Source organism: Pelodiscus sinensis, chromosome 4 (assembly GCF_052426305.1).
Source record: "Pelodiscus sinensis isolate ZL-2025 chromosome 4, ASM5242630v1, whole genome shotgun sequence".
NCBI classification, from domain to species: domain Eukaryota; kingdom Metazoa; phylum Chordata; order Testudines; family Trionychidae; genus Pelodiscus; species Pelodiscus sinensis.
Window position 1 is genome coordinate 100,002,388 of NC_143055.1, and position 27,874 is coordinate 100,030,261.

Consider the following 27,874-nt stretch of genomic DNA (forward strand, 5'->3'; position numbering starts at 1 on the left):
CTTTCAAGCTTATTAGTTTATGTGAATCCTAACAGTGAACGAAGTGAAATACTTTCATTCCTATCAGCTGTAAGTAATGCATGAGGTGATCCTGGAAGTCTGTTGTGTGGCATGTGTGTTAAGCTCAGAAGACTTGCTATGAGTCTGAGTTCTGTAGCTATGTCTTCATGTACTAATTTTTCCTTTATCGGGTGTCCAATATAGTTATGAGCAGCACAAAGAGGCATGCAGAGGAGATGCTAGATTCATATGCAAAGCTGACAGCTGCGGGAAGAGGTTCAAGAGTAAGGATGCTCTGAAAAAGCACAAGGAAAATGTTCACACTGGTAAGAAATGATTGAATATGACATTTTTAACAGGATTGGTGATCTGTTGCTTAATAGACAACTTTTTGTTCTCAAAACAAGAACCATCTTTCGTTTAATTTTAAACAGGTTAAATGGTATTCTTGTTACATATTAATTTAGTTACATATCCTATTTCCATAATGTCTTGATTTGAGTGACTTTAATATAACTTTCCCACTTGTTTCTGAGGCTGTGGCTTTAACTATCAGGAACAAAAGAAATCCGAACAATGGTAAATGGCAATTACTAGAAGGAGATGGAAAAATTGTTAGAAATTGTGGACAAAAGGAAGAAATGTTCCGTAATATGTCTTCTCTGTACTTCTAAATGGGGAAGAGGATGTACTTCTATCTCATGAGGTTGATTAACAACTTATATTTCTGGGTTGCTAATGGATATAAATTAGGTGCCATTTATTGGGCTACCCATTTTAAAATTAATAGCCTCATATGACTTGCACCCAAGAGTCCTAAAAGAGAAGATGTCTGTCCTCTGGACTAATTTTTAGTAAATCTTGGGATACCAGGAAAATTTCAGAAGATTGGGAGAGTGCTAATATTGAAAAGAGCAAGGCAAAGTGATCTGCATAATTATGAATCAATTAGTCCAGCATGACTCTTGGGAAAAATAATGGAAAACTGATACAGAATTCATTTAATAAAGAGCTAAAGGATGAGAATATAATTTACACCAGTCAACATGCTTTGATAGAAAATGGGCCTTATCAAAGAAACTCAGTTTCACTTTTTGATATCCTTCCAAATTTGGTTGATAAAGTTAACTGCATAGATGTTATAGACACATTTTTGTAAAGCATCTGATTTAGTATCTTATGGCATTCTAATTTTCAAAAATAGCACTATACAGTATCTGTGAAGCACATCTTAAACGGATTAAAAACTGCCTGATGGATCTAAAAAAGTAGTCGTCAGGGAAGAATCATGTTGGAATGGGGTTGTTGGGATTTTCCAGGGATCGGTACTAGGTCCGGCACCATTGCAGGGGGTTGGAGTCAGTGTTCCCTCTAAGCGGATTGCTGGGGTGGTCGTCCAGGACAAATTCAAATGATTCACAACTGATTAGCACCTACAACATGTGTGGTAGTAGTGCACATTTTCACATGCTTTGGTGCATGTAACACAACTTATGCTGCACATGGATGAAAAAAAGCTAGAGGGAACATTGTTGGAGTCTGAAAAGAGGTACAGTCTCTGGGCTGGGAGTGCAGGCTCCAGGGTGGGACCAGAAATGAGGGGCTCAAGGTGTGGGAGGGGACTCTGGATAGAGCACTGGAACTTGGGGGGTGGAGGGAGGGATGAGGGTTCCAGATGGGGGATGGGCTCCATCTAGGGATGTGAGCTCTAGGGTGAAGCCAGGGATGAGGGGCTTGGAGCAAAGGAGTAGGCCTTAGGCTGGGTTTATGGGGTTGGAAGTCTGGAAGAAGGCTCAGGCCTAGAGCAGTAAGTTGGGGAATGTGCACATGAGGGCTCCAACTAGGAGTGCTGACTCTTAGGGTTGAGCCAAGTATGAGGCATTTGGAGTGCAGGAGGGGCTGCAGGCTCAGAGCATTTGAGTGTGGGAGAGGACTCAGGGTTGGGGCAGAGCATGAGGGCTCTGGGATGGGGATAGGGACGTTCTGATCCAAAATCTGGCAACCATAATCTTCAGACATATTTAGGTATCTAACTGTCTTTGAGGATCTAAGTTTTAGAATGACAAATTTTTGTTAAATAAATAAATAAATAAAAAAAGTAAACTGAGCATTCAAGGCACTTGAAATCTCGTGCATTAATATTTACAGTACGTTCATGTCATTCATTCCCACATATAGCGCATTGTGCACCATAGTTATTGACAATATTAGTGGTAGCTTTGAAATAAAACTGTAGCATAAGAAAGATCCCCTGGAAAATAATAGAACACTGTAGACTTCCATTCTTTAACTACAGGTTTTTGGTATATGCCTGTGAGATATGCAGACTTTATTTTCTAGAGTAACTTTTTTTAGTTTTATCCTAATCAATCTTCTGCAGACTGAAACACTGAGGATTAAGCCATGTTTTGTAAAATGTGGTCCCCGCAGGCTATGGACTGTTCCAGTTTCTAGCTACCTCTGGCTGTGATTTATTTGAGATTAGAACCTTTTCAGCATTTTTAAAAGAATACAACTCTGTATTTTCATATTGTGCTTAAGCTATATCTGTATTGTAGTAAGATAATGTATTTAATAATTACAGTTTTCTTATTTGAGTAAATAGTCTTTCCTATTTATCAGTTAGAATAGTATATGGTCATTTGAAGGAGAATACAGCATAGATTGTGTGTTATTGAAATTAGGCCAAGTGCGCATCTGCCTTTCTTCCATCAAAAAGCAAAGAGAGTATAAGCGTAGTCTGTGATTTAATAAGGTGCCTTGGGATACTAGATACTAGTGGGGATTATTGTGGGTGTCCAGCAGTGTTCCCTCTAGACTGCACAGCAGTACAGCTTCACAGGTGATTAATCGGCCCCACCTAGTCAGTCAGCTCCATGCACAGAGCATGGAGCCGTGAGCCTCTGACTGGATGGGACTGATTAATCACTTGAGACTGTGCTGCCGAGCAGCTTAGAGGAAACACTTGTGTCCAGGATAATGTTATTTTTCCTTTCTTTTGTTCCTTTTTCTGTGGTGTTTTGGTCATCCCAGAAACCACCTACATCCTTCTCATTATCATCCTCATCAATATTGGATGCCAATGCCCTGTAGTGGATGGTCTTGCATTAGCATTTTCATAGCTGCTAGGAAAATAGGGAAGAGGATGGGTGCCGGTACACAACTTATTTTCTGCCAATTTGGATGACAAAGAGCTCAGAGTTAGAGCCACTGCACAGGATGAAGACCGTCATCTGGTCATGGAGGAATCTTACCGTGGTGATAAATTTGCCTTGGGAAGCCAGACCTTGACATGATTTTCCACAGAGCCTCATGTTTGATTTTGGCCAGATCGATGAAGGCCTTATACAGCCCCTGGTGTTGATTCTGACACTTTTTCCTGGATCTGTTTGGTTGTGAAAATCGTGTGTAGTGCCTCGTGATGGTATGAAGCCACCTAGGACTCTGGAAATACAAGTGGGGCAGGTGATTCAGTAATTTCAGAAACAATCTTCACAGCCACAGAAAGGAAGACTCTCCTCTTTTGAAAATGGGAATGATAATAGTGTTGCATAAGTCAGCAGGGATTTCTTCTGCATACCAGATTCTGAGGAACAACAAATGAAGCTTATTTGACAGTGTTTCTCTCCCCCTTTTTGGTTCTTCAGCTCATATGTCATTAGGGCCTAATTCTTTATTGTTCTTTTGCTTAATTGTACATTAAGGTGTTGGTTGGTCCCAAACTGGAGTCAGTAGTGTCATCAGTCACAATTGATTCTTGATTTAGAAGCTTCTGGTAGTGTTCCTTCCAGTTCTCTTTGATGGATTCATTGCCTTTAAAAAGAGTGGTCCCATCTTCAGATCTCAGTGGTATGAAGCTACATGAGCTTCTTCCATACAAAGTCTTTTGTCTCAGAAAAATTACTTGTTTGTTGTTTTGTTTTTGTTTTGTTTTTTTGCTTTGTCCTCCCACCACTTGTGTTTGATTTCTCGGATCCTCCTTTGAATCTCAGCTTTAAACTGATGGAAAGAGCTTTGAGTCTCACTGGATAATTGATGGTTTTGCCTATCGCAGAAAACTTTCCTGTTTTGGTCGTAGTGGGTTGTGGTCTCAGTGTATTTGTGGTCTAATAAATCCTTATGGTAGTGAGCAGGAAGGCTGATGAATTCTATTTTAAAATTCCCTGGTCATCTTCGACACATGCATTGTTTCTAGGTCTGCATGTGATCAGTTTTTCACTGAGGTGTGCTCGGTGAAAGTTCTCTAGGTGAACTGAGGACTGAAGCCTCTGGTTGTAGTTTTGCTATCTGTATAATTCAAATTGCTTTCTGTATTTTGGTGTTCTCCTGATGTCTGATCTCACCGGGCAATTGTTGGCTCCTCTCGTGACCTAGGTAATTTGGATGTCTCTTAAATCCTACATTCCTACAGTGACAGTTTGAGGTCCCATTGTTTTGAGTACGGTTGTTGCCAAGTTTTGTTTTACTTGTTGCTTTGTCTGAAGATTGTGTTTGTGATCACAAGGCACTGCTCTGCACATTTGCTGAGTAGAATAATTAGTCTTACCTACTACTTCTTTCCCAGTGGTGTTGCTCCATACATTAGAGTCTCGTCCAACTCTCACATTAAAAGTCCCCCATCAGGATTGTTTTTTAAATGGATGACAGAATACAGGCAGTCCCCGGGTTACATACAAGATAGGGACTGTAGGTTTGTTCTTAAGTTGAATCTGTATGTAAGTCGGAACTGGCGTCCAGCTTCAGCCTGTTGAAACTGATCAGAGGCTGATTCCAGGAAGCCCGGGGCAGAGCAAATCTGCCTCGGGCTTCCTGTAGTCAGCGCTGGTCAGTTTCAGCAGCGGCTAACTTGGGGACGCCTGGGGCAGAGGAGCTGGGGTGCTGCCGGGTTGGTCCAGTAGCGCCCAGAGTGTTGCTGCGGGACCAACCGGCAGCGCCCCAGCTGCTCTACCACAGGCATCCGCAGAAAAGCCTGGACTGCTTGGGGGGGGGGGAGCGTACCCCTCCGCCTCCCCCGGTTTGCTCCAGGTGTCCCTGGTCTGCTGGAGAGGGTCCCCAGTAGACCAGGGGCACCCGGAGCAGCTTTTCTCGCCCCGGAGGTTGAGGTGGCGGGACCACTGCGCTCTGGGTGGTCCCACTGCCTGTGAGCTCCGGGGTGAGAGAGCTCCGTTCGTAAGTGCGGATCCGACATAAGTCGGATCCGCGTAACTCGGGGACTGCCTGTATTGTCAAGGTCAAGTATATTATAGACTCTATAAGAAAGAAGAGTTTTAAATATGGGAGTCCTCTTTGTTCCTAGTTGGAGCTTAGAAGTTAGCAGATTGAGCTGCAGCAAGAGTGAAAGCAGTTCCTGTCAGGAAGATGATTGTAACATTTTGTCCAGATCCTGCAGAAGTTGGGAAGAGAGGGGCAGGAGGCTTGTGTGATGAGGAAGCGTATGGGAAAATATTTGGAGATGGAGGGAAGAAGGCATAAAAGGGAACAGAGATGAGAAGAGGAAAAAATGAAAGAACAGAAGAATGACTCTCACACACATCAGTAGAAAAATAAGAAACAAGGGAGGTGTCTGAGCTCATGGAAGGGTTCTTCCCCCCCCGGGTCCATGGGCAGCCACTCCGCCTTAGTCCACAGAGTCCCCTGGGTCTTGGGCCTGTGATCAGCCCAGAGCATGGGTTAATAATCCAGTTGCCCTCTTTAGGGCTGACAGTCTCTAGTCCCGGGGCTCCAGTCTGCACTCAGGCCAAGCCAACAGTCTAGCATCTATAGTGCACTGGCCCAGACAGAGGCTGGGGCAACAAACCGGCAGTAAATCAGAGCAGCCCATGCCTGGTTCAGAGTGGGGCAGTGAACAAACAGTTACCTTATAGTAAGTAAGAGGTCCAGGCCCTGGTGCATGGTGGAGTAGGAAACAAATAGTTACGGTATACACTGTTAGTGGTCCAGGCTCTAGGTCAGGGTGGGGCAGTGAACAGTCAGTGTTTATACAGTTAAAGGCCCAGGACCTGCTGCAGGGCAGGGCAACAATACAGACAGTACAGGGACCCAGGACCTGGTGCAGGGTGGGGCTACAAATAAACTCAGTCTAAAGTAAACAAACAGTTGGGTCACTTGTTAGGGCAGAGATCTGGCAAAGACGGGTGGTTGGCCTGAAGTGGCAGAGTGGGGGAGACTGCCATCCATCCAGGCCCACCCAGTTTATTGTGTCCCCCTGCTGCTGGGTCAGCGGGGATTTGCACCACAACACACTGACCAGAGCTCTGAAATGGCCTGACTACTGTTGGCTATCTCTGGGCTGCCTTTGTTCTCCCCCTCTGCGCATACTTGGGCTTCTGGCAGGTTTTCTGGGGGCATTGGAGCTTGGCAGCTCCAACCGGGGTTGACTTTCCTCCCAGTCACCATTGATTAGGGGTCCCAATGGTCCAGGCCAGTCCTCAACCTCCTGCAAGCGTGGTGGTCCAGGCCAGTCCTCAGCCTCCCAGCATGGGAGTACAGGGCAGGTGACTGGTTCCTCTGGTGTCTATCTGACCTTCTGGGCTGGCTTTTTATAGTACTAGCCATGCTTCCTGACTTCCAGTTAAGTGAGAGGTTGGGGTCAAGCTCTGCCCAAGAGGGCTCACAAAGGGGCTCTTCCCCTTCCAGGTCAGTGGGCGGCCACTCTGCCTCACTACAGGAGGACTTGGAGCCAGGAGAAGTGGAAAGAGAAGTAAAATATACACAAAGGACAAGGCAACGAGGGAAGCAGAATAAAAGTATACACTGGGCATGAGAGTAAACCATTGTCAGGGCTGTTCCCCACTCTGGCCTCTGTGGAGGCCCACAAAGATCTTAAATACCTCTTCAGGCATTGCTTACAAAAAACTCCCCAGAGTCACAGTGCTCTGATGGGAAAAAATCCAACAACCCAAAAAGCTGCCACCATCAAGTGATTTCACCCTAAGCAACAGGAGGGAACACTTGAGTTCCTTCCCCAGGGGTACCCCAAGCTCTTTTGCCCCTAAAGAGCTTGAAAAAAGGAGAGAGAGAAACAAGCTGCAGTCTCTGGTAGCTGACTGCTCATCTTAGGCGCACGCGCACACCTTCCCCTCCCCACCCCCTCTGTGTCTTTCCAGGAGACAAGAATCAAATCATCACCTTACAAAAAGTGATTTTTATTCATATATACCAAAAAAAAAAAGATATACTTGATAAAGCTTACATGATTTCTAGGGGTTACAGAGCAACTAAGTAAACCAAATTAAAATACAGGGAAAATCTCTGGGAACAACTCTTAGGCTACGTCTAGACTACAACCAGTACTTTCGAAAAGGCAAGCCACTTTTTCAAAAGAGATCACCCAGGCAATCTGGATGCTCTCTTTCGAAAAAGCACAGTTTGCATTACATGGCATTATTCTTCGTAAAACAAGGTTTACCATGGTCAAAAAACTGTCACATTCTTTCGATTTACTTTTGAAAGAACATGGCAGGAGTCTAGACACAGGGGAAGATTTTTTTTTTTCCCCAAAAAGAGCCACTTCTTTTTGAAAAAACCCTGTAGTCACTTTGATAGTGAATGTGAGGGAAGCCATGGATTCACACAAAGAAGTTTAAACTGAGCAACTAAAATAAAGAAAATTACCCTGATTACATCTAAATACACATTTTCCCTTTATTTACTCAGAATCCCTTCCTGGTTCAATCCACTTCCATGCCCTGAATTCTTTTAGCCCTACCTGGGTTTAAATCATTCTGTGTGTGTCAACTCCTAGCTTAATTTCCCCCCACAAAGAAAGGTATCTTATACAATTCAAATTTCACCAATGTACCCCCATTGGTTCTTCTGCCCATGCCCATGCTACCTACCTGTGTTTAACCCCATAGTCACTGGGTGCAGCACTCATCCTATCCATCATAAATATATACAGTAGAGGTGAGAGACAAGGATAGGACAATAGACAAAATGGTTTGTAAACTAAGGATGTTAATAAGCAGGTAATCGACTTATGTACTTGATACAATTTGTATCCAGTACAGAATTAGTTAAGGGGCCCCGCAGCGGCTCTGCAGTTAAAGTGTAGTAGGATCCAGGTGCGCAGGCAGCCCGACCTTTACTACATTTAAACTGCAGAGCTGCAATGAAGATAGGTCCCAGACCTGTTGAGAACCCGGACTCTTGAGTCCTGGCTCATGCTGGGTCCCGGACTCACTCTGCTGCAGTTCTGCCTTTTAAATGTAGTAAGAGCTGCCTGGCTTTTACTACATTTAAAAGGCAGAGACAGAGCTGTCAGGGACCCAGGGTGAGCCACTCATGCTGGGTCCCTGACCGCTGCGCCTCTGCTTCCCCTGTTTACCCCCCACCCCCGTTCTGTGGAGACAGTGCTGGGGGAAACCAGCTTTGAAGCTGGCTCCTCCCAACACCAGCTACTGCTGCCCTCCATTGCTGCCGGTAAGCCTAGGTTTATTGGGTAGATAACTCATTGATTACTGTTTTACATCCATATTGTAAACGTGTGTGCTCCTACATATGATTTTGAAGCCTGCAGCCCTGGCAGGCACTGAGAAAAGGGCTCATTCTGCTGCAGTGTGCCAGACATCAGAATCCCTAGGGTTAGGTCTACACAGCAAAGTTATTTCGAAATAACAGCTGTTATTCTGAAATAACTTTACTAGTGTCTACACAGCCAAACTGCTATTTTGAAATTAATTCGAAATAGTGGAGTGCTTATTTTGAAATTGGTAAACCTCATTCCAGGAGGAATAACAATGCCAAATTGGAAATAGCTATTTCAAAATAAATGCTGTGTAGACACTTATATCGAAATAGGGGGCCTCCATCCTTCCCCGGGTGCCCTGGTGGCCACTCCAGCCCTCAGCCAAGAACACTCTTCTCCCTCCCACCTCCCCGGAGCCCTTAAATGGGTTGACTCTGGCCACAGTGCCTGTGCCAGCTCCAAGCCTGCCAGCCCAGAATCAGCAGTCACTGCCCCTGACCCAGTGGCCCCAAAACATGAGCCAGCAAGCCACTGGCAGCCAGCCCTCCACTGTTCCCCAGGAGCAGCCTGCCAGCTCCCAGGAGCCTGCCAGGGCCCAGAGAAGGAGGTACCTTCCTGGTCCAGGGTGGAGATCATGGACCTTACTCAGGTTTGGGAAGGATGCCCTCAATGTCCATGATCTCCGCACTAGATGGAGGAACGCGGCCGTCTATGGCAGGATAGCTGCCAGCCTGGCCACCAAAGGCTGCATGCGAACCCAGAAGCAGGTTTGCATGACAATCAAATTGGTCTGGCAAGACCTGGTTCCGGCCGGCCTTAAATGAGATTCAGCGTCCACTCAGTGTGGATGCGCTATTCCGAAATAGCAAAATGCTATTTTGAAATGCATTTTGTGTGTAGACATGTTGTTTTGAAATAACTTATGTTGAATTAACTATTTCAAAATAAGATATTTCGAAATAAGGCTGTAGTGTAGACGTACCCTTGTTCTCTTCAACAGCTTGATGGCCTTCATAAGTACAGTATTTAGATTCAAGGAATTTGATCTCACTTGGCTGTAATCCAAAGCCCTAAATGGTCTGAGACCCGGTTTCCTAAGGGATTGGGCCTCCCTGTGATATTTTGCCACTATGGAGGGCAACAGTGGCACTAAAACTGGAGGCTGTTCAAAATAAGTAAGAGGGTGCTGCAGGCAGGGCATTTTCTGGTGTTTGGTATTTTGGGGGTGTTAATCCAGGTTTGTTACCTTCTGAGCACACTGTAAAGCCAGTCTTTATTCCCTCATTGTTAAGGCTGTTGAGGATACTGTGACTTGAGGTAGTGTGTATATTTATGGGCAGTCCTTTGTCTGTGTTTATATTATAATTTTTAAATGTATGGGATATATGCTGAAACCACTCACGTATTTTAAATATTTGAATTAATACCTGGTTGGGGAGTATCTTTATTCTCATTAAACTGGTTTATTTAACAGTTTTCAGAGAGGACAAAGCCAATGCAAATGCCAATTTAATTATTTATAAAATATTCTAAAGGAAGAAATTGGGAAAACAAATAATCAAAAGAAATATACATTCTTCAGGGGGACAACAGCAAAGATCAGACACTTTGAAGTCTGGAAGAATCTCGTGTGGAACTGGAAACCATCTGACTTGTTAATTTCTGATTTATGCTTCAGTATTCTTCCAAGAAACACTGTCTGGCCTCCTGTTTACCTTTGTGCCCTTATCTTTAGTGAAGTGTAGTGCAGTTCTGGTGGAGAAGTCAGGAGATGTCACATGGGCTTTCGGTTGTAAACGAAGAACTAAGTTTGTAGTAACTAAAGATGTGAAGTACTAATATGAATTTGAAAGCATGGTAATTAATAGACAAACCTAATTAAATGCTCAGTCACTTTTTAAACAAGCTGTGAAAAGGGAAGGGCAATACATCTTGTAGCTGAACTGTGGGTTTATAATTTTACATGATTAGATTAGATTTTTATTCATGATGCGGTTCTATTACCAAATACACTGTTAAGAAAATGTTAGTGGGATTGATTGTTTCCTACTGCACACCTTAGAAGGAAGGATACTTGGAGCTTTTAGGCCCTGTTGTCATGATAGAAAATGGAACTTTTGGTGTTGACTTCATTATAGATCTTATTTCATGTTGTTTCACTCATTCCAAATGTTCCAAATGTATAGGCTGCTTGACCTGTAACACAAAGTTTTTGTGGATGATAATTGTTTTCACTTCTGAATACTAAAGTATTTTTTTTTTAGTTTGTGACAAGCATATTGATATAAAGTGATACTTGAATTTTATTATATATATATTTTAAAAAGTGAATTTTCTAGATTTGCATTCCATTGAAAAATTAGCTTGTAGGATGCCTGTAGAGAACTCCTGTAACCTGATATCATGAAGATGGGTTACAAATATAACATTTTCTGTCAGTCAAATGACCTGTGGGGAAAAAAAATCACGCACTCAGTAGAAACATTTGGTTCCTTTCTTTGCCTTTCCTTTTTAAGATGTTTCTTGTTAAGATGTATTTTGTTTCTGTTCTAGGAAATTCTAGGAAGAAGTTGATGTGCTCTGTGTGCAGTAAGAAGTGTTCTTCAGCTACAAATCTTCAAGAGCATCGAAAGGTCAGTAACATGAAAGTTGACCCACAGCAGGCTTTGACTTCACCAAGATGTAAGGCCAGGGAGCATGAGTCACTTGAGAGCTGCTGTAATACAAACTATTGGGTAGTCTTTTTCCTGGTTACAAAAGCAGTGCTTCTTCTTTGATTAAGAGTATTTATTTTTGTAACCACAGTTGATCAAACCAAAAATCCTGGTTTCATTCTAATGCATCTTTTACCAAATATAATTTCATGTGTGTGTCACTTTTATATTACCAAGCTAAATCACAATTACCTGCTCTTCTTTTTTTGACTGTAGTTCACAAGGAGAGAAATGTATTTTAGCCATTAAAGTAAATCTGTGAATCTCTCTTACTATGCACAAAATGCAAACAAGCTTTCTTACCACCCTGTGTGGCAAAAAAATCACAATCCAAAGGGTGTTATAGATGATCTTTTGAGTTATTTGGTTGATATAAGAAGTGCCACTTACACAATTTTAGTTTATGCACAATTTTTTTTGTAATATTTAAGAATCTGTAAAGAAAGAATTAATATCCTAAAAATAATGGCGTTCAAATAGAAATACAGGGTTATACATACAAGTTTCTGACTTCATTATACCCAAAAGGAGACCCAGTAAGATTAATTTACTAAATCATCAAAACCTTAGAGATGCTGTTTTTATCAGCATCTGTATTGTAATGTTTTTCAGATTATCTGTAAGTCTTTAATAACGTCCTACTTAAAACCTAAATCCAGTGAGGATGTACATAGTATCAATTAAAATAGGATGTTGCAAAGACAGTTATAATCCCTTGTACTAGCTGTTTGTGAATTGCTATTTCCTTGTTCATGTTGTTTTTCTTCTGTACCTTTTCTTGAAAAAACTTACAAATTCTGCCATATCTTCTCAAACCTAATCACAGTGCATCCTGTTTTGTTTTAGTACCCACAAATACTTGCTCATGAAGGGGGCTGTGGGACCCTGCAAACCAATAATGTCCCACTTTTATAGGCATGTCATTGTTAGGCTTATAAATAAGATCTTTGCTTTGTCCCAGTTGCTATAAATCCCTAAAGATCCTTACCAAAGAACCATTTGACAAGCTTTGCTGGTGACACTAATGGCAGATTGATTGAATGCCTGTTCACCACTATCTCCACCATCGTGCTTGTCACACATAGAAAATCACAGTAGGGTAATAGGAGCTACAAGATGGAACGCGGTCCCAAGACTGTCTTCTGACCGCAAAGAATCCTAGAATTTAGAGGTTCAGCCTGTAGTCTATTCTCAAGAAAAACTAATACTTAATTCCTAAAATAAGTTGTCTTAAATATTTCGGGAGGAATTATTTTATTGTTACATGGCAGGTCAGTGGAGTTTATACAGATCTGAACTTCAATGCCAGAAGAAGAAAAGCCAATGAAGCTGAGAGAGAGTACAGTAAAACCACATGTATCAATAGGGAATATGGAATTTGGATAAACAGGATATTTTTCAGTGCAAGTTATGTCTACCAAGGGCATGACCTAATTTTGCATAAGGATTTTTTTCACTAAGACTCGTCAGGTTCACACGGAATACAGCTTGAACACTCTCTTGCCTGGTACCCTTGGGATCTGACTGGTGGTGAGCCAGAGAATTTGCCAAACCATGGGAGGTCAACATTGTCTAGCAGCTTCCATTGTTTACTGGGATTTTAGAAGGCATTTAGGGGTAAATTAGAGCTAAATAACAGCACAGAATGCTGAGAGCCAGGTCTGGTGGCTATAAACAAACTTTATGGGACCGCAGGAAATGTGACCACACTATAAGTGGGCATCCATCCGACTAACTAAACTCGTGCCGGACCATGGATGTTGCTTGACCAGAGAGTGCGGGTCTAGAGAGGTTCAACCTGTAGTATGTAAACAGAAGGCCATGGAAGCCTTATGGAATATTATAACTGGCCTTTAGATAATTACTAGGGGCTGTGTCCCCTGTTTGCTACACTTGCCAACCCCCCTCCCGCCTCCTCAGAGCACCAGGAAGGGAGGAGGCCATGGGGTCCCCTCCCGGAGCACTGGGGAAGGCAGAGGCTGCGGGGCTCCTAACCTCCCCCACAGCACTGAAGAGCAGGGAGGCTGCATGGCTCTGGCTAATTACTCCCCCTCCCCCGGAGCACTGGACTGTGGGGAGGCCATGCTGCTCCCACCCCTCCCCCAGGGAGAGAGGAGGCCACAGGGCTCTGTCCCTCTTCCCAGCACTGGGGAGGCCATGTGGCTCCCACCCTGCCCCCCAAGAGAGACCAGGGAAGCCATGTGGCTCCCGTCCCGCCTCTCCTTCCGGAGTACTAGAAAAGCCACGTGGCTGCTGCCTCCCTCCCCACAGCACCGGGGACGGAGGGAAGGTTGGAGGAAGCCAGGTGGCTGAGAAGGGATGGTAGGACACGGAGTGACATGTTGACATCACTCTGTCATCCCTCACGAAAAGTGTGTTTTTTTTTTTTTAAATGTGTGTATATATAGAAAGAAAATGTATACTTGGCTTCAAAACCCGGTCATTAGTGCAGCATCTGGTCCAGGCCCTAGGTTGATACTTGGACAGATCCATCCTTTTGGCTGCACATGCAAACTTGGTATCTTTGCTAGAATGCTCTAGAAAGTATGGCCACTGGGGCCATGTGCATCATGTGCAATGCATTTATTAATGTAGTTCAGGGAAAAGAAGTGTTTTATATCTGGATGTTATGATCATGTTGATAAAGGCTATATGAGACTAGTTCATCTGCAAATAAAGCACTAATCTTATCCTTACCCAGTTTTTTTCATTTTATTAGTCAATGGCAATGTTAGTAATCTGATACACTGATACTGTTGAAATACATTGTTTTATTTACAGTGGAAGCCAACAGTATTTCATGTTTATTACACTTTTTTGAAAATTATTGTACATGTGTTATTTTGTTGTTGGAAAGATAAAGTGGGTGAGAATATTTCTCATTGGACCAATTTCTGTTGGTGAGAGCAACGGACCTTCAAGCTCTATTTGTTATTTATAAGCCCTTTTTGCAAGGTATTCCACATTTATTTATTTTTTGCATCCAATTACCATATTGGTTGGATTTAAAATGAATGTGATATTGCATATTTAGATCATCTTCATGCCTGTGTTTGTTCAGAAGTATGAACATTTGATTTTTGAGACACACTGTTGTTCAGCACGGGATAATTAAGGAAGAAATCACAATATATCCCTGAGTATGAACATAGCTACTAGCTAGGAAATAATTACAGTCTGTTAGATGTTCAGTATATCTAAGATGTGTGATCTTGTTTGAGACACATATTTAATTATCATTAAACACTCATTTTGCAGGTTCATGAAATCTTTGAGTGTCAGGAATGTGACAAGAAATTTATTTCAGCTAACCAGCTAAAACGCCATATGATAACTCACTCAGGTAAAAAAACAAAAACAAAACTGTGGGTTTTTTTCCGTGTATACCAGAATTGGCCCCTAAGGTTTATTGCTTTTTACTTTATTTTATATCTGTTTTGATGGATTCTGAAGTGTTTAGGGGCTGGTGCAAGTAAATCTGGTGCCAACTAATACTTTTCACACCACTGAAAGGTCAAAATTTAAGTGGTGCAACCTTTGTTTCATGTCAGCTTCTTCAGGCTTCTCCTTCAGACTAGCTGGGAAGGAAGAGTGGAGTGCTATGGGGACTGGGAAAGAAATAGTGTTGCTGCTTGGTTTGTGTAGGGGTTTAGGTGCCTAGTGGTTGAATGGAAGGGGTGTGGAACTTGGATATGCCTCAGGCCGGGCTGAGAGAGAGAGAGAGATGTTCAGCTTCTCAAATGGTCTTGCATTGGGAGTGCAATGCTGCCAGTCAGAATAAAGCAGTTAATACCACACCATGCAGTAGATCACACAGTAATTTATCAGCCTTCTTAGCCTCTTTTGGAGCAAGTCAGTGACTGGCAGCATCCTGTGCCTGCAGTCTGGCAATATTATATGAATTACACTGCCAGCATTTAGATTCTGGCACTTCTAGCTCATTCACCCAGTAATTAGAAACATCAGCCAACACAATGGAAGTATGAACTTGGTTCTGTCAAATACATTAAAGTAGGAAAATACAGGATTTTTAACAGCAGAGCTTTTTAATATATCTGCTTTCTTGGTTTCAACTTACTGCAGTCACATGTAATTTTAAAATAAGCTTTATCCTCGAGGCTTTCAGCTTACTTTTGACATGTTTGGATGAGACTACAGGGTTTGGGTTCGAGTCACCAGTTCAGGCATAAAGGCTTTTTGCATAGCAACTTTTGGTTTTGGAAACTAATATATGAGATATAGTTAATTAACTTTTAAAACATTTAAACTGTCATGCCCTCTTTCACATTTGTAATCTGGAAACAGGCTTTTCCTCTTTGAAGTCATTCTCTTTTGATTTAAGCTAATTAATCAGAATTTAGTGTTAGCAATGACTATTGCAAAGAATGTGCCAATTTCTTGAGATACACCATAGCTCATCTTTTATGAAGTGACTTAACTGTCTAACATAAAGGGCATTAGATGTCTTTCTAATTGGTTTAATCTTAATTGGGTTGACTTAATTGCAAAAATCTCTCTGAGGAGATGACTGTCTCTGCCTTTCATCTTCTCCCCCTGTATAAACAGGAGATTAAATGTCCCCCACTCATTTTCTGCAGAAAAACGCCCCTACACCTGCGAGGTTTGCAATAAGTCCTTCAAACGACTTGATCAAGTGACTGCACACAAAATAATACACAGTGAAGATAAACCTTATAAATGCAAGCTTTGTGGAAAGGGATTTGCCCACAGAAATGTTTACAAGAATCACAAGAAGGTAAAGCACTCTGCTGTTGTTGTTTACAGGTCTGCCAGCCTCAGATATGCAGCTATTTTTCTTTTAAATGGTTGATCATTAAGCTCTGGCATGCTTATAAACATGATTAAAGTATTGAAAAAATGTATTTTCTAGTGTTCTTTGTTATAACCAAGATCTCAAGATAATAAATGAATTCCAGTAAAATACAAACACACACAAAAATGATTATTTTGCTAAACACACTGAGTAAATCCCTATTTTTATTTTTCTGGTTTGTTTTTATATGTTATCAAGTAAAGTTTTTTATCTGATCTAAAAGGTTTTCAGTTTTTATTAAAAAAAAAAAAAAAAGATATTTGAACAAAATGAGCAATAATGCAGTCATTCCTAATCACTGTAATTATGAGGAGGTACTTTCAAACAATATATTTTTTTGCACTTGGTAGTGTTAAATAATATATTATTGACACGTCATAAGAAACACTACCCTGAGAATGTACACACAAAGGGATGTTCTACTGAAACCTGCCTGTCCTAATTTCTGTAATGCTTGCCATTACTTTTAATCCCTATGTTACATTTTGAGTGGCAAAGCTGCACCCATGTCTGCTGCCTCAGAATTACATAATTGTAAAACAATTATCTGGCTGGTTTCCTGCCCAATCTTTGGAACCCTTTACTCTCCTCCCCCCCTCCCCATCTTCACTTTGATGAAACTGATATGTCCATACTTAGAAGGTTTTCAAAGTGTGGCTCATGTTATATGCCATCTGGGAATTTGGCACAGGATCTTTGCACCATCTCTTGTACGTTCAGCCATAAATCATATGAAAGTAGTAATAATGCTTCTTGCAGGATGAATCAGTGATGACTCCCCTCCCCAGCCCCGGAGCATGCTAGAAGACCAGGCTAGCTGCCATATATATTATGATCATACCTCCCACGTGTAACTTCATTTAAAAAAAAACAAAACCCAGACCTTACTAAGATAAGAAATGTCCTGAATATGGATATGAAAATTCCTGACACACACAATCTGGGCAGTCCTTCTCTTTCTAAAAATTAAGAAATCTACATATTCTGATATTGACAGTGTTTCTCAAAGTGGCCTGCAGATCCACTCAGAGAGCTTCTACCAGGCAGCTCCAGTTTGTTTGCTTACTAGCTCCGCAGCCACGGGAGCCTGGCGGCTCCCATTTGCAGCCAAGGGGAGCTGCGGGAAGCAGTAGCCCAGGTCACGCAGCTTTCTGCGGCTCTCCTTTCCTGAAAACGGTGAACTGCAGCCAATGGGAACCATGAGACCCTGTGGCTAGAGAGCCGGTAAGCAAACAAGTGGAGTGACTCAGTAGCAGCTTTCTCGGAGTGGGTCTGCAGACCACTTGGAGAAACACTGTGTTGTGATGTCCAATAGTATTTTTCCTGAATAAGAACTTCAGGATCAAGCAAGAATAATGCTATATCATTTTGTTCTCTTACTTAAATCAGTGGCCCTGCTCATGTAACTAAAGATGAATAAATCTTGCAGGATGGAATCCTATATTTTGCTGAAGATTATATATTCTGCTGAGTGAAATTTGCAAACTTTTTGGTTGATTACCTGATGAATATCTTGTTTTGTGTTTGTCATAATTATTCCCACGCTTATTTCTTGAGTCTGTGTGCTAATAATACAAAAAGTACCTTAGTGCCATTAGATAAAGACAGTGCACAGAGAAACAGAACATACATTTACTTATGCTTTCAACCCCTTCAAGTCCAACCAACATATCATTTTGAAAAACACACAGTATATGTCTGTGTACAGTGAATAAACAGCATGGCACAAATTATATGAGACAAGCGTCCCTTCTCTATTTTGAGGGAACGGCACTATTCACCAGAGGCAGAGAGGTCAGTGACTTGTTGATAGTGTAGTTATCCCAATATAGTTACCATGACTGAAAACTTCATGTTATCCCACTCCATCATGTATTTCATTTGTGCTTTTTCATTATGTTTGTGGTTTTGTTCGTTCAAATATACATTCTCCTGATTTTGTGCATGTGTGATCCAATGAGGATACTGTACTTGTTTTATTTTCTTTGGGGGAAAAGTAAATGTTTGCATCCATATTGGCTGACATCTGGGAATTTGGCTTTTTCAGTTTCAGAATACCTTTACTATTCCTATTTCTGAAGCAGCTTGGTTATAAATGTGCAGTAGGAATAATGTGTGCTAGGGTTAAAAACAGATAAACAGTAGGTAAAGGAGAACAAATGTATTGATTTGAAAAAACCTTTTTGGCTTTTACACTGCAGCTAGCAAGCAGACTTTTATTTATAAGAAGAAGCAGGTTAGAAGTGTTTTTCCCTCTTTGAATTTGATTTGTATCATTTGGATGAAGAGTTTTTTGTTTTTTTGATTAATTTTAGCAGATACTTCATCTGGTGCTGTGTGGAAGTGTCAGAATAAAGTAGAACATGGTTCACACAATGCTCAGGTTTTTTGTAAGTGCTGCCCACTGTGCAATTTAAGAATTGGCTTTTCAAAGAAGCTGAAAGGAGTTAGTTGCTGAACGGTCACGGAAGTTCAATGGGAGGTGGGAATTAACTCACCATGGCCACTGTGAGTTGTGGGAGGCGAAGCCTGCAGACAGTCAATGTCAGCAAAATGTCTTACGACCCTCAGTCAGATTACCCTGATAGATCTACAGATTGCCCACCACTGAATGGCAGTGCTAGGGGGATTCTGCTAGGATAAGAAGCTGTATGCTTGGGTTGAGGATAGAATTCCACGAGACCCGTGTTCCTAGGGAATGGTCCATAGCAGCCTGTTCCTCAGCTGCCTTGGTCTCATCACCCTCCTACGCAGATGCCAAGCCTATTTTTATAGAATGCCAAGCCTATTCCTATAGAATTCCAGTGGATAGCTGCAACCCTGGCAGCAGAATAAAAGATGTAGGTATCTTGGGTGCCACATCCTCCCTCTGTGCAGCCTTATTAATATGAGGTGCCCTGGGCCAGTCCAGATTCTGAATGACTCAAGAGTATACTATATGCATTTCTGTACCATTCAAAGCACTAGAATGATAAACATAATAATGGTTTCCTAATAAGGATAACATTCAAATGGGGGAAATTATCTTCAAGCCTCTCTGCTGGTGTTGCACTGTTCCCTAATTACATTACTGCGTGAGCCGCAGCAATGCAGTGAAATGCTTACACACATTCCATATCGATAGACTGTTCCCGTGCTGATACACTTGGGTTCAGCACTGTATCCAAATTTTCAACATATTTCAAAGCTCAGTTCATCACTGATTTTGTAGAAAAGTATGTGGCAACAACTGAGTGGATTAGATACTTTTTAAAGGCCCTGTTTGAGCTGTGTACTCAAGCACACGGATAGTGCGCTAGCCTGGGATTTGGAAGACCCGTGCTCAGTATCATGAATTTTGTGCAAGTTGCTCTGCCTGAAGGTGCCTCATTCTCCATCTTTAAAAATTAGGTTAATGATGCTTTCCTACTCAAGGGGTATTGTGGGGATAAATAGGTGAACAATTGTGAAGTGCTACGAGGTCTATGGATGAAAAACTATATATATTTAGCTTTTATTTAGGCATGTGAATAGTCCTACTGAAGTCAGTGAGGCTACTCACATTATTAGTATTAGGTAGTTGCTTAAGGACCATGGTGAATCTGAGTCTGGTAAATGCAGTTGAAGATGTTCTATAGGATAATGGGCACCTTTCTTTTGACTGCAGAAACTACAGGTCTTGGTGTTTGCTGCTTCAGCTTGATCTGAGTGGAGGTCAGCTTTAGGTGGTGCCTGATATGAAGCAGCTGCAATTTGTTCTGTTACATTCAAGTTAGGGGCATGTGCCCGTCAGCTGGAGAGGTGGGGGTGGAGGGGGCGGAATTGGACATTTTTGGAAATCTACACTTTTGTATGTTTATCTCTTGCTCACTGTTTTTGCTCCTAGGTGTATATTAATTGGGTCTTTTAAAATACCAGTTGGTAAATCCTATGTACAATACTATATTATTGTATAGTACTCTTACGCAGTAGTTTGTATATTAAATTTATTATATCCAGTTACATATAATTTTGTAACAGCAACTAAAGCCTTGTTGTTTGAACCTTCAAATTGCATGTGAGCATAATAAAAATACTAGGCCAGTTTTCTGATTTGGAGTCTCCTATTCTAGAACCCATGTGCATTTCTAGCAAATCAAAAGAACTCCTGGTATGAGAAAGTGAACATGCGATTGCATGCATTGTGTGATGAAAATGATAAATTAATCTCCAGGTGCATCTTTGCATCTATTACACATTTAGATATTTGTCTCCGTTTGAAGTTTTAGAAATACAGTTGGGCTCCTACACTATAGCTGAAAGGCCATATATGAGAAAAGCTGCAAAGAGATTTTAAGTGAGTGGAAGAGCCCTGCACCCATAGAGCTAACCAAACGGAAAAGCATTCTAGCGTAGGGTGTTTTGAAATAACTGGAAGTAACTTTTTTGCGCTCGTGAAAAGTGCCAGATTGACAGCCCTGGAGACTGAACCCTTCTATTTATCCACAGAACAGGTACAGCACAGACAGCAGCACTGCAAGCTTCCCCACAGTGTCTCATCAATATGTCTCAACCCTGTTCTGGAGGAACCACCTATTGAGGTGAGAAGGTAGTTCAGTCTCTTCATGCCCAGTCAATCCTTGGCCTCTCTGTTGAGACTGCCAGGAAAGGGTATCCACTAATACTAATTATGTTGTGAACCACTAAGAGCCAGACTTAAACAATCAATCAATTTTACATAGCCGTTTGATGGCCAGTTAGTGGCCTTTCTACTGTATGGGACTTAGACTGGATTTGAACTACACGTTAAGGCCACATCTTCACTTGCTGTGCCAGAGATTGATCTTCTGGCATTCAATTTCGCTCTAGTTAAGACCCGCTAAATGGAATGCTCAGGGCAGCTCTGGTCAGCACAAGTACTTATAGTCGCAAAGAGCCCTCTGTGAAGACCGCTCCAAGCGCGGCTTAAGGCATAGCTGGAGTCAGCTTACATTTTGTGTAGCTGGAATTGTGTACCTTAAACCGACCTTCCTGGTGTAGTGTGGACCTGGTCTTAGGGGTGAAAAGCCTCTGTATCCCATTTTCAGCCATTGCACTGTCTGAGCCATCCAGTCTCAAGGTACCTTCTTAAAAGGTACCCCTTCTCTCTTGTGGACATGCACTAATACATAGCAATGAAGTAGCAAGGCTTTGTTCCTTAATAACAAACAATAGAATGTTTGAAAGAATAAGTATCTATGAAAGAAAAGAGTCCTGTGCTGTTTTATCTAATCATTGTTTTGGCTGTAGTGTTTGCAGTCCACTACAGTCGGCTATTAGTGTATCATAACATCTTGGTATTGCTTGCCATGAGAAAAGAAGTTTGGGTTCTGTGTGTGTGTGTGTGTGTGTGTGTGTGTGTGTGTGTGTGCGCGCGCGCGCGAGAGCGAGAGATCCAAGAGCGCTAAAGGCTACATATAAATAATTTAATTGCTCTTTACCTTTTCCCCCAATTTGTAGAGTAGCTATAAATATCTTATGCCATTCGGGATTTCCCTGCCATGAGGAGAAAACAGATTGTGCACTTATGTCCCATATTAATGTTTACCCATAGGCTATGAGAATCACTCTTTAATATACATCATTTTGTTATTAATCATAATCCCTGCATGTTATAAAACACTTCCAATCACTCCCCTTGAGGCACAATAGCTTTCAATTAAGGTCCTCTTGAGCTAAATGCAGTATTTAGACACTCATTCTTTAAATCTTCCCTTTATCAGAAAATTATAGGCAATTGCTTAGATAATATTGTACAGTATCATTTACTGACTATAATGGGATGGTACGACATTACAATAAAAAAAATCAGAGGAAGTTATTTGAATTTTACACAAGTAGAATAAAAGCTGACTCTTTCACAAGCTCCAGAGATCAGTGTCAGCAGTTATGAAGTTTGTTTACAAGATTCAGCCAAGCTTAGCTTTCTGTCTTGTTTATGACTTTGATGTGGCTGTTTCAGCTATGGTGAATTTTTACAGAGGTAAGCAAGGCTCTCAGTACAAATACTTCTGTCTTCTGTTTCAAATTAGCAAATGAAGGGGAGACGAGGGTAGGGATAGGTTCTAGATGTGAGAGATTTAATGTGCTAAACTTTTAAATGGTTGTGTGGAAAGTAGGCAGACCAGCAGCTGGCTAAGAGTGGACTGGAATTAACTGAGAAAATGTTGTGCTTTTGAGGGTGTACTTAATTTTTATCATTTTATGTATTATTTAGTGAAATAGCAAATCCTCTCCTGTAGCTTTCTTTCAAAATGTGTGTGTATATACATAGACACAGACAGACACAGAGGAGCGTGCACATGTACATGCTTATATACCCTTTTACATAACAGGGTTCTAAAGACTTATGGTGCACGCCTATTTAATAACTGTCCTGTTGTCTTGCAAAGTTCCACATAATGGATGTAGTTTAAGGCTTTTTCACCTAATAAGTGGAACTGCTATGATGCCCCTCTGAAAACCGCCTGCCAAGTTATCTACAATTATTGTAATAACACCTAATTGATTTCCCTGATCCTTCCCCCTGACTCATTGTCTTTCGTCTGCAGACCCACTCTGAAGAGAGACCATTCCAGTGTGAGGAATGCAAGGCTTTGTTCCGCACCCCGTTCTCTCTGCAGAGACACCTACTAATACATAACAGTAAGTGCTAATTCAGAGGGACAAAGGGCTTCATCAGTCCACATCACTGATTTGTACCCTGTGGGAGGAAATGCGCTGTTACACAGCACACAGTTGAAGTACATTCTCCTTCTGTCTTGCTCTCGAATACCCTAATTATGTTCAATGATTACTATACAGATTCAACCCACAAGAGCCAGGAGATTCAGTAAAGTCTGAAAGTTTACCTGCTGATTTACTCCTGCTGTACAACATAGAGACTTCAGATAATCCAGTGTCATTCCAAAGTCCTTTGACAAAGAACTTCTGCGTCTTTCAGATTAATTTGTAGTATTATACCCTTTTATAGATGGGTAGTTGAAACAAAGAGCTGAGTGACTTGAGCAAGGTGACAAAAGAAGTCTGTGTCAGAATTGAGAACTCACTATAGCTTCAAAGGCCCAGTCAAGATTCTTAGCCACAAACCAAGTTTTTCTGTCAGAAGCATAAATTCTAGAAGATTGGACAAGTCCCTCTGTCCTGTTTGAGTTTACAAACTATGCCATCTTAGATCTGTATCTAATCTTCTCAGTCATTGTTAAAAGACTCGGCTTTGCTTTGAGGTTTTGGAGTACGGGTGCCTTCTTTGCCTCTCTTCAGCAGAAGATAGGATTTAGTCACTTGTGAGAATCTAAATTTCTTTTATATTTTGTTAAATGAGTTAATTTAAAAAAATGAATAAAAGTATGTAGAAATTTCTTATTATTTTACTCCTAAGATCACTGTAGCTTTGAAGGTACTGCTATGTTTTGAGGGAAACTTCTGTTTCCTATGGGTTCATCTACACTATGGCATAAGATTGTGTTAATTGTATAGCTGAAGTCGAAGTATCTTAACTTGGCTTTTGGCACTGTCCACGCTGCAGGAAGTCGAAGGGAGAACACTCTTCTTTTGACTTTCCTTACTCATCATTGAAGCAGGACTATTAGCATCTACTGGAACATCCCTCTCAGTTTGAATTAGTGTGTCCTCACTAGAGCTGCTAATTCGAACCCTGGAAGATGGACAGAAGCAGCTTCAACCTTCTCTGTAGTGCAGACATACCCAAAAAATTAATATACCAGTTTTGTACTAAGTGAATATGCATTAAAGAATTTTTTTGAGCATTGTCATTTTTTCTTAGGCTTCCAAAGCTATGATCTATTCTTTCACTGAGTATTTAAGGTTGTAGAATCTTGTTCTGATGACAGCCTTAGCCAGAGTATTAAAAATCTTTATTATCTTTCTATAAATATATACTCTAACTCAGGGGTCAGCAACCTTTTCAAACCAAAGAGCTAAACTACATCAAAATTCAGAACAAGTGGTCATCTAAGAGCTGTATAAGAATGCCCATTTGCATGACTGAAAATATACAACTTAATATTATTGATGATTGACATGATTAATAACAGCATAAATGAAAGATACTCACACTTTATTTAATGGAACTTCTGCTGCTGCATCTTTTTGCACTTTTTTTTATATTTTTTGAAATTTACATCGTAACTGGTCGAATTCAGGTTCATGCACACATTTAAGTTACATAAGTAATTATGTGTTTTTAAAATTTTGAATTTTTCATTTTAATTTAAAAAGTTGCATGTATTTTAGGAATGACAAAAGAGCCATAAGCTGCACACCCCAATGCATAGAAACCTCTTTTTAAACACTTGAACCACCTTTATACTTACTGCCCTGGAGATCAATTCTCTGGCATTCAATTTAGCAGGTCTAGATAATACTTGCTAAATCGAATGCTGAGGGTGGCTCCAGCCAGCGCCAGTACTCCTGGCAGTCACGAGGAGCAAGGGAAGATGATGGGAGTCTTTGCTCCTGTCGATCTTCTACTGTAAAATTCACGCTAAGCTATGTATTTTATGTAGCTGGAGTTGCTACGTACCTTAGCCTGACCTTCTAGGTCTAGTGTAGATTGGCCTAATTTAGGGACTGATCTAAAGCCCATTGAAATAATTTTCTGTCGACTTGAGTGGGCTTTCTCCCTTCCCCCACCTCCAAAATACTCAAAAGTAGCAAAGCCCATTCAGAGTTACAGGTTCTTGCCAATCTCTTTTTAAAATACATCTTTTGTTTTTCCAATTTCTCTGAGCTCAAAATTCTTTTTGTCTTGTGCCTTAAAGATCTTGGGGGGGGGGGGGGAGGATAAAACACTTTTTTATTCCAATTTCTTTAATGTTTCGGCTCCTGGACTCACTACCAGCACCATATCTGTATATAAAAATTTGCGTAAAGCAAACATTTTTTTGGTTGGGTACAACATCCTCTCTACCTGTGCAGTTATTTATAACAGAAGGACTGACAGACCATTAACAAAGTGAACGTCATCACTATTATGTACTGTATAAGAAATAGTTTAAATACAAGATAGTGGTTAAAACGAGGGTCTCTGTTATAAGATCAGAGTGTGTGTTTCAGATAAAGAACGTTAAAACTCCACCTCTTATGACCTCATCCTGAGAGCGACAGGCTCTGTGGCTATTTATTTAATAACCTGTCCATTTATTTAAATAACTCAAAAATAGCTCAGAATCATAGGCATTGCCATACCAGAGCTGACCAATGGTCCCTCTTCCAGCATTGAACTCATGTGCTACTTCTGAGGAAAGAGCAAAAACAAACGAACAAAAATAAATCCACCTAATGTTTGTGAAGTTTCACAATGCTGTGTCATGGAGAAGGACTTGTGTGGGAAACTTCTTCTCCCTGAGCAATAGATTCACGAAAGCATGCAAAACTCAGAATGAAGGCTTACCTTCCTTCATAAATTCCATCTAAAATTTGATATGCAAATTATATACAGTTACCTTGAAAATGAGGTATTCTACAGATAGTGGTATCTAGCAAAGTTTAAAAAAAATCAATGGTAAATTAGTACATATGTATATTTAATAAAGGAGTGCCTGAAGTGGATCTATGGAAAATGGTATCATGGGGATTGACTTTTTTTTTTTGTCTTTCAAGATTCCAGATCAAATGTGTTTAGTTTAGTGGTAAAATATTCCCTGTCTCCCAATTGCCAGTTCTGCAAATTCAAGCTGGGATTTAAAAGAAAACAAAAGTCCATCCCTGTTCTTGCATATCACTGTTGGTAATACTAGGTCCTGCACGCTAAATTATACTCTCACTAACAGTTATGAAACCCTCTGACCTCAACGGGTTTACACCAATATAATTTATAGAATTTCGTAATAATTCTGTTGATAATACAGTAGAAGGAATACAATCCATGTTCTATTCTCTTAGCTACGCTGACGACTCAGAGCTAACAAGAATTTAGGGCAGTGAACACTTACTTTGAACATTAAAGAAAGAAGATAGGGGGCTCTATATTATGTAAGAAGATCTATTGAGTAAGACGACACAATTTTTACGTTCTCACTTTTTTAAACCTAATAATAATAATAATACATTTAATTAATTGTTTAAAAAAAACCTCTTGTGTCCATCCGCATAATTTGTAGGAGTGAAAGCTGGGGGGCAAACACAATATTTCCTTATAATCTGTACCTGAAGGACAACAAGTAACTTAAGATACACTTACACCTTTATTCCCTAGTTTTGACTGGATTTAAGGCAGAACATTTTTATTAGCAGGTTTTTTAATTTAAAATTGATTTCTCAATCCAACAGAGCCGAAGTCTTTTGACTTGAAAATAGGGAGTGGAAATACTTTCCCAGTTTTATGTGTATGAAGTGACTTTTTAAAAGAGCCTTAGAGCATAAGTAGTAGGTGGAAGAAACTTGGCATTTGGTGGAGAGAGAGTTCTTAGTTTACAGATATGCTTTACAGTAGTCTGGTGAAAATTGGTTGTGATTTATTAAAGTAATGAGATCTTGTAAAAATATACTTTGTACGGTGTATAAAATATAGCGTGCACAGTGGATTTTGTAATGCAGTCTTTTATGAGATTTTTTTAAAGGTATCTAAGGGATTTAGGTGCACAAATATGATTTATTTTTTTAAACTAGTTGTACTTGTGCTCTTAAGTTTTGTAGGAGCTTTTGAAAATCTCTATAACTGCCTACCAATGTTCTAGTGCTTTGGTGCAGGAATATGTTGGTTAGGAAAGTTTTCCTGTTTCTTTTCTGTGATTAATGAAGAGGTGTTGTATGAATAAACTGACTAATAAAGTAGAGAAAAGTATATAAAGAAAAGAAAAATTACCTATTCAGTATAGAGTTTGGATGGCGTGCAGCTAATGAGAAATGGGGCCACATGCTGAATAATGAGGCTTAGAAGAAATAATGAATACTCTGTTTGTTTATTGAGAGTTATCCATCTTGTACATTATGGCTCTTACCCTGCATGACGTGGGGCGTCCCCACTATAAGCTGCCCCGGTATACATCCGCTCGAGACTAACGTCATTGTAGCTTATAGGGACTGATGCATTATAAGTCCTCCCATTCCTCACTCTTAAGTCGCGCAAAAAAAAAATTGGGCAAATGGAAAAAAATTCCCCACTTTAAGTTGACGAGGAATCCTGTGGCACTTTATAGACTAACATTTATTGGAGCATAAGCTTTCATGGGCAAAGACCCACTTCGTCAGATGCATGTCACATGCTGCTTATCAGAAAAGAATAGGCACAAGATCTACTTCCATGACAAGAGAGTACTTTTGCTAATAGAAAAATGGTGTTTCCATTTAGAAGAGTAATGCCAGTGGAGAGGTGGATTAATTTGGTGTCAAACGAAAGTTGTGCAGTAAGGAAATGAGTGTTTCAGCACCGTTGGAATGGTCTATCAGATTGGAATTTGAAGGCCACTGAAGTAAACGGGAGTCTTTCCATTCACTGGCCTTTCAGTTGGGGATGTATTCTTGTCGGTTTCAGTTAACGATTAAACTCTGCTGCCAGCTGGATTCCAGGACTCCACTGTTGCCCTGGGAGTTGAAGCTGAGAGGAACCACAGGCACATGGGCTGGCAAGTTGCAGCCAAGCAAGATCACAGGAGCCAGCAGGCAGGAGGGCCACGGAGGGGGCAGCAGCCCAGGTCCCAGATGTAGGCAGCAGTCTGGATCCCCCCGCGTGGGGGCCAGCAGCTGAGCCCTAGGTGCAGGAACTGACAGTGAGGTCCTGTGTGAAATGTGGGGGTGCCGCAGCACAGCCCTACACTACCAGTTCTGTGGTGACACATTTGACTCTGTAACCCAGGGGTTCTCAAACTTTGTGATACTGCGACCTGCCCCCCTCTAAGT

The 27,874-nt window shown here is 41.0% G+C and overlaps 1 protein-coding gene across 8 annotated transcripts in view; it reads left to right on the top strand.

Annotated features, from left to right (window-relative positions):
- The window catches only part of PRDM5 (PR/SET domain 5), a 149,667-nt gene that overhangs the window by 44,584 nt on the left and 77,209 nt on the right, over positions 1–27,874 (top strand). For 3 of the 8 annotated variants that reach the window (XM_014574833.4, XM_014574834.4, XM_075929819.2), the window contains 6 exons: positions 205–326; positions 11,021–11,100; positions 14,440–14,524; positions 15,780–15,937; positions 20,488–20,574; positions 22,564–22,657. In XM_014574833.4, coding sequence (XP_014430319.2) covers positions 205–326; positions 11,021–11,100; positions 14,440–14,524; positions 15,780–15,937; positions 20,488–20,574; positions 22,564–22,657 — 626 coding nt within the window. Of the gene's footprint in view, positions 1–204; positions 327–11,020; positions 11,101–14,439; positions 14,525–15,779; positions 15,938–20,482; positions 20,575–22,563; positions 22,658–27,874 lie in introns of all 8 variants that reach the window. The other 5 variants (XM_089778013.1, XM_075929820.2, XM_006125581.5 and 2 more) reach the window with 3 other exon arrangements.